General features: G+C 32.1%; 1 protein-coding gene across 1 annotated transcript in view; it reads right to left on the bottom strand.

The window, feature by feature from the left end:
- Positions 1-6,376: 6,376 nt before the first annotated feature.
- The window catches only part of LOC136024882 (serine/threonine-protein kinase PAK 3-like), a gene marked incomplete in the record, with an annotated part of 50,882 nt that continues 49,601 nt past the window's right edge, over positions 6,377-7,657 (bottom strand). The window contains 1 exon segment of the mRNA XM_065700413.1: positions 6,377-6,751. Coding sequence (XP_065556485.1) covers positions 6,668-6,751 — 84 coding nt within the window.

Here is a 7,657-nt window from a genome sequence, read left to right on the forward strand (position 1 = left end):
CACGCTCACTCAATGGATGATATATCTATCAAAGTAATCTGCAACATAACCTGAGGAAAATTTAGTCCATTTGTATCACGTCCAGACTTACCCTAGACCTAAATAGTTCTTTTAATTATTATTATTTCCACTCATCGGCTGGTGACCATTCAGTGTTGTGAACACGGCGAAATTTATACCTTTTCGATATATACACAAGCTATTTGATTCCTTAAAACCCATGTTACTTGATTAGTCCCTGTTTACTTACCTACAGTGCAACTGATGACTTAAAAGGGTATCACTTTTTTCAATCAACACCAAAAAAAAGCTTTCTATGAAGAGCAAAATGAAAGGAAGAAATAGAAAGAGGCCAAGATAGACCAGTGGCAATGAGCGGTCTCAGCACAACTTGGTAACACTTTCTCCAAATTATCTTTTCTTTCGAGAGACCGGCCCCAAACTTTTAGAAGACTAGATTTATTTGTTTTCAGATTGGACTATGATTGGTTCAGACGCATAGGGAAACCAATGAGAAAAACCGGTCGGTTCAGTTGAAGTGTTTATACGATAGGGGTAAGATTCTGTGGAAAAGCATAGAAACCATGGTTTCTTGCCATGCAACCCTCCTTTCCCTTGTTTACTTTCTACAGGGCATGAGTCGTATTGTACAAAGCTGGTGGTTCTGACCGACAATCATAAAAATATCCAATTATAGGGTTCTTAACAATTGACATGCTTTCCACTTTCAAAAATAATTGCTCAGTTTTGCTCAACGGCAGACGAAAACCCGTGGGTACTACAGGGGAACTAGAAAAAAACTGACCCCAAAAACCGACCGGAACTCGGTTAAAACCAATCAGTTTTTGATCATTTCCCTATGTAAATAAGACTATTAAACATGATTCTGTAAATAAGTCGTTTTAAATGATTCCTTATAAATGACTTCTTTAACTCTAGCAAATGTCGCTATGAACAATTTACCATTGTTAACACTTAAAAAAAGCCATAGTCTGAAATGTTAGGCGCCCAATCATAGTCAGTTTTGAAACTGATCAGGTGGCCAAGAAAAATTAATCCCAGACAATCTCAAACTGGTTTTGAGCAATTTGACATTCCTTTGTTCAAATTACCATTCTTCTTAAGATCTTAAGGAATATACAAACAAACTAACCCCATCTGTGAGACCATCTTATCGTCACAAGGTAGAATCTCAACCAGCTCAGTTGTCCGCTTGTCGGGGCACCCTAAATAGAATGGATCACTTTTGTAGATGTTATCCTAGCTTAGGTAAATTTGGTGTAGGAAAAGAAAACAGTAATGGCTACACTTTCGTAATTTCGCAGATATAAAAATCTAGTTATAACCAATATGGCGTTTGGTCATAAAATGGCCCAGAAGTTGACATGGTATTCGTTTGATGGTAAGACAGCAAACCTTATTGATTATGTAATAGCATACCCAAGACTGGCAGGATCAATAAAAGATACTAGGATATAATGTCGAAGAAGGATGGAATAATTTTAGAAAAATAATTTGTGAAGTTGCTGATGGTGTCTTAGAGAAGAAAGTTAAGACTGTAGCTAGGATTATTAGTGAGAAAGCTTAATGTTTGATAGAGAGGAGAAGGGGTTTGTACAAGAATTATCTGAGTGATAGATTATACGAATACAAAAGGAATGTAAAGAAAGCAGAGAAAGCATTAAAATATGAACTAAGGAGTTGTGAAGTGGAGTCCATGGATAAAATTGCCGAGAATCTTAAAGATACAGCTAGACGGCATAATAGTAAAATATTATACTGGCGTGTTAACAAATTAAGAAGGAGTAGTTAATCGTGACTTGTCCCAGTTAAAGACAGGAATGGGGCCACAATTAGTGATAAAGAATGAGTTAAAGAGAGATAGGAGGAACATTTTGAGAATGTGCTAAACCGAGATTAAGTTGCAGGAAAAGATATAGATGAAAATAATGAAGTTTGTGATAGCTTGGATGTAAAGGAAGATTTGTCTTGTGAGGATGAATTAGCGACAGTTCTAAAAGGAGTAACAAATAATAAGGCTCCAGATGCTGATAATGTGGTAAATGAGTTTCATAAATATGGTGGCTCTGAGGTTAGAAATAAGTTACTGAAGATTATGAATATAATTTTTGAAAAAGGAAGTGCTTAACGATTTTATGAAAACTTTAATTAAACCACTGTATAAGAACGGTGACAAGAGTAAGAGTCGTAATTATCGAGTCAATAGTCTGGTCTCTGTAGGTAGAAAACTACTTAGTAATATGATACTATTTAGACTGAGATATGCTGCGGACAAAGTTTTAAGAAAAGTGCGGTTTTAAAAAAGGTAGAGTATGTGACGACCAAATTTTCACTGTTAGGTTAATAATTGAGAAGTGCCTTAGTTGTCAAACACCGTTGGTCCTCAGTTTTATACATTATGAGCAAGCGTTCGATTCCGTTGACAGACAAGTTTTAGCAGGTTTTATCCTTATATGGTATACCAGACAAATACATTAAAATGATTAGTGAAGTTGGAATCAGTCTTTTAGTAAATAAAAGTTGGTTGCAAACAAACAATTTACATTTCATTTGGAAAAACTCATTTCAAACGTATTATTTTGTCGTCTTTTAAAACTTCAAAGCAGGCCTAAACAAAAGTGATCAATTTCAGATTTTTCAGTATTTGCCTGCATAACTTTACTACCTTTATAAAGGAAGCTCATGGCAACAAACGGCTTTAAGGAATTAAACTTAAAATTAATGTACTCCTTTGTACCTTTCTCATTAGAAATTAAAACATTTTTTTAAGAGAATGACTTTTAAAGAATAATTATACTTTTCCACTTTTATGAATGAATCAAGGGAATAATTTTTTTAATATATGTGATAAAGTAAATAAATGTGTCCTTACTTTACAAAACGAAGTTTAGCACGCTTTAGTGGCATCAGGCCTAGGTTTTCCTCCCCCTCTAGTTTTCTAAAAATGGCAAATTATCATCCCCCTCCGATTTTGAAACAAAATTTCGAAATTTCGATTTTGAAAAAAAAAGTGCGAGAACAATACTGCTACGGTTAAAGTCAGAAAAGAGGTTAGTAGGTAGTTTAGCATTAAATCAGAGTTAATCAGGGTTGTGTTCTATTGCCCTTTATATGGATCATTTTAATGGACTTGGTATCAAGAAGCACAAGAAAGGCAACGAGAGACCACGGAATCAAATGGGGAGGAAAAACTTTCCTGCACTTAAATTATGCTCATGATTTAAGGCTCCTGGATGAAAGTGTGAGCAAAATGAATGAGCTTTTAGACATTTTGCGAGTTTAGGGTGCTAGGATAGGATTGAAAATTAATGTTAGGAAAACTAAGTCACTAAGGCTTGGAATAAGTGAAGATGAAAATATGACGTTGGGTAACGAAAAGATTGATCAGGTGGGCAGCTTCACTTACCTCGGCAGAATTATTATTAAAGACGGTGGGAGCAGTGAAGATGTTAAAAGTAGAATAACCAAGGGTCAGGGTGTTTATTCACAGTTAAAAAAAAGTTTGAAAGAATAGGAAAATAAGCCTCTAAACCAAGATTAGAATATTGGAAGGTACCAATATTCAATATACATATATATATATATATATATATATATATATATATATATATATATATATATATATATATATATATATATATATATATATATATATATATATATATATATATATATATATGTATATATCTTTTACAAATAATGCTTGAAAAAACATGTATATTTATGGGTTTGAAAGCAACAGAAAGGGAATCCCTAAAAGTTGTGCCTGGTGCCCCTTCTCCTTAAAAAAGCAGAGCGAACACTTCTCCTTAAAACATAATGTATTCTAATGAACCTTCATGTGAAATCTATTTCTATTCTTGGAAATAAACGCGATTAGGATTGCATAACAGATTTTTACGGATTTTTCTGTTCCCTTTAAAAGCTTTTGTTTTAAGCTGAACACGGACTAAAATCACAAAACAGAGATATGCATAATTATACAGAAATGTGCGGAGTACTAGAATTAGGCAGGAGGCCATTTATCTTGCGTAAGTCTGTGTGACAGAGTAGTTTCTTTTGGAGGAAGTTATGGGGGTCAACACATATTTTAGTATATAATACAACAACATACATTTTTATTAAAAATCAGCCATCACGAGCAAAAAATGCTAAACTTGTGTACCTCCTCAAACTGCAAAACACTAAATAAATCAACACCATAATCTATAAACAATTGTCAGGAGATGAAAAAAACAACAAAAGGAAAAAAATCATAATTAAAAAAAGGCATAGTGTAAACTGGGATAGAATAGAAAAGAGCAAATAGACATAAAATGGAATTGAAATAGAATAAACGAAAGAGCAAACGAACAAACTTATTAAAACTAAAAACAACTAAATCAAACATTAATATTAGAAGGAACGTTATCATTACAATATGCATAAGCGCTGATGCTTATACTTGCTTGTCTTGCAATGTATTAGAATGCGAACAAGAACTTTTTAGCCTTTTCCGTTGATATAAAACATCAATGCAAAAATGAAGAGGAAATGATGTGAATTTTGAAAGAAGCTTAAGTAGAACGAGTGATCTTTTCAACGTTTTTTCAATTTGGATTTTCAGCGACGTTCAATTTTAATGTTTTCAATATGGATGCCCAATTTCAGATTGGATGGCAACGAATATCAATACTACCATAAAGTAAAGAGTTAAAAGTGATCAAAGTGGAGGGTATAGGGGTTGGAAAAAATGAAGAATAGAAAGTTAAAGTGGAATTCAGAAAGTTGAAAGAATAACTTAGGATTTATCTTAACTTTCATATGCATAGACAAAGCTAAACGACACATGTCATGAAGAGCGTCAAACAGAAAGCTTTTTTCACGTTTTCTTGCAAAACTCTACAGCAGAAATGTCATCAATGTATATCAACTTGCAGCTGTCCAAATAAAAAATCAAATCCAAATAAAGAAGAACTCTACAGTCGTAATTTATAAGCAATTTCAAGTCATAAGGACCAGCTTGATATTTATAAAACAATTACTGAACTTAAATAGAGGAGTAAATACAGTGTTCATTACTTGATTAATGGTTAATTTCTTTATTCAATGAAATGCTGAACAATTTCAAATGTATCCTTTTCATATTCAATGCGTTTTTCAATTACTTATTCCAAATTTATCTAAACAACAACACTGGTGTTAGGCATGCATCTAGTAATTTATCCGGGAGAGAAGGGAAGGGGGGTGTTTTGAAAGGGGGAAATGAATTTCAAATTATATTTTAAAAACAGGCCAATGGTATGAAATAAAGGAAAACCCATTGACTTTGATACTTCAGGCGAGTGGTATAAAACCACAACCATGACCAACGTTCCATCCTTCGAAAAGTCAAATTTGAGCATGTTTTAAAGACCTTCAGTCGATGAAGATAAGAATAATGATGATAGTTTGAGGGTACATTAGAAATGTATGTTAGAATACGTTAGAACTTAGGCTAACTATCCTTCCATCAAAATGTCAAATTTGAAAATGTTTTAAAGGCCGTCTTTCGATGAAGATACCAATTATAGGAACGTTTTGAAGATACGTTAAAAATGTATGTTAGAATACGTTAGAAATAAGCTCAACTATCCTTCCTTCAAAATGTCAAATTTGAACATGTTTTAAAAGCAGTTAGTCGATGAAGATAACATGGATAGGAACATTTTGAAGATACGTCAGAAATGTCAGAAATGTATTTTAGAATACGTTAGAAATAAGCTCAACTATCCTTCCTTCAAAATGTCAAATTTGAACATGTTTTAAAGGCCGTCTTTCGATGAAGATACCAATTACAGGAACGTTTTGAAGATACGTTAGAAATGTATGTTAGAATACGTTAGAAATAAGCTCAACTATCCTTCCTTCAAAATGTCAAATTTGAATATGTTTGAAAGGCCGTTAGTCGATGAAGATAACAATTATAGGAACATTTTGAAGATACGTCATAAATGTATGTCAGAATACGTTAGAAATTAGGCCAACTATCCTTCCTTCAAAATTTCAAATTTGAACATGTTGTAAAGGCCGTCAATCGATGATTATAACAATAATAAGAACAGCTTGAAGATACGTTAGACATGTATGTTAGAATATGGTAGAAATTAGGCTAACTATCCTTCCTTCGAAATTTTCAATTTAAAAAATGTTTTAAAGGCCGTCAGTCGATGAAGATAAAAATAATAAGAACAGTTTGAAGATACGTTAGAAATATTTAAATTTCAAAAAAGTACTATTTAAGTCAGCATAGGAAATAAAACATTTCTCGCATTATATATGTAAAATCAGCAAGTAAAACCTTACTAAAATTCAGCATATAGTACATAAGAAGTAATACTAATTAATCTTGCCCTGTTATTGAAAAAAAGGCTATTACTATACAAAGGCAACTAGTAGGATCTACCACATAGGGAATTTCTGTCGAACTGATTTGAATCACTGAATTGGTAGGGACCAAAGTACTCTTTCAGGTCTCTCTGTTCACAAGCTCTGATGGAGTACTTTAACCGCAGTTTTTAGTTCACTAGCTCTCAGATAAGCAGCATTAATAAGAGACGATTAGACGAAAAGTTGTCGACCAATGAAGAACATTTTCTAGGTGAACAAAGCCACGTTTTCAAGATGTTCAGTGACCTTTAGCAGCTTCCTTGGCAGCAACAATGAGAGGATAAAGACTAGTCAATGGGCGAGACATCTTTAAAAATGGATGCTAAAAAAAACAACAACATATCAATACAAAAGATGAGGCAATGCAAAGAAGCAAATAAAATCTAATAAAAAATACAAATACAATACATCTTACAAAACGAAAAGATAGGGGAGATCTTTTAAAAACTATACGATGATCCTTTCAAAATCGTGGAAAGTGAAAAAATATATTAAAATAAGCAAACACTTATACGTCCCTAACAAACATTTTTCCTTTTGAATAAATATAGACCCAGAAAAAAAAGAGAGCATGATATTCTAACATGATACATAATCGACGAATGCCCCTGGAAAAGGATAAAAATAAGAGACAATCCCAACAAAATTTTTCTCGTCCATAAACAAAACCAGCAGAGAGTTGTTTTCTGGGTTGGAGGCTGAACATTTGACAAACCAAAGAACATAGGCGAATTGTACGAGAAGAATAAGAAATCAAATGGAAAATTGCCAGATTTGACGGGGGAAGGGGTGTGAAGACTTAAAGACGATTTGAATGAATAAAAGCTAATACAAAGAGAAATGAAAAGTAATAATCAAGTCATAGCTTACTTGACACAAAAATAAATAAATTAATAAATAAATAAATATATATATATATATATATATATATATATATATATATATATATATATATATATATATAAATATATATATATATATATAAATATATATATATATATATATATATATATATATATATATATATATATATATATATATATATATATATATATATCTGTATCTATCCTATGCACAGAATGAATGAATTAGTTTTATTTATATATAAAAAAAAAGACGTCAACCAACAAGAAAAAACTAGTTAAAAATTAAAAACTGATAAGTGCATAAAAAAAGCGAAAATTAAAGAAAGAAGAAGAAAAAGGGAGAGAAGAAGAAAAAAGGAGAG

The sequence above is a fragment of the Artemia franciscana genome, chromosome 3 (genome assembly GCF_032884065.1).
Source record: "Artemia franciscana chromosome 3, ASM3288406v1, whole genome shotgun sequence".
Lineage (NCBI taxonomy): Eukaryota > Metazoa > Arthropoda > Branchiopoda > Anostraca > Artemiidae > Artemia > Artemia franciscana.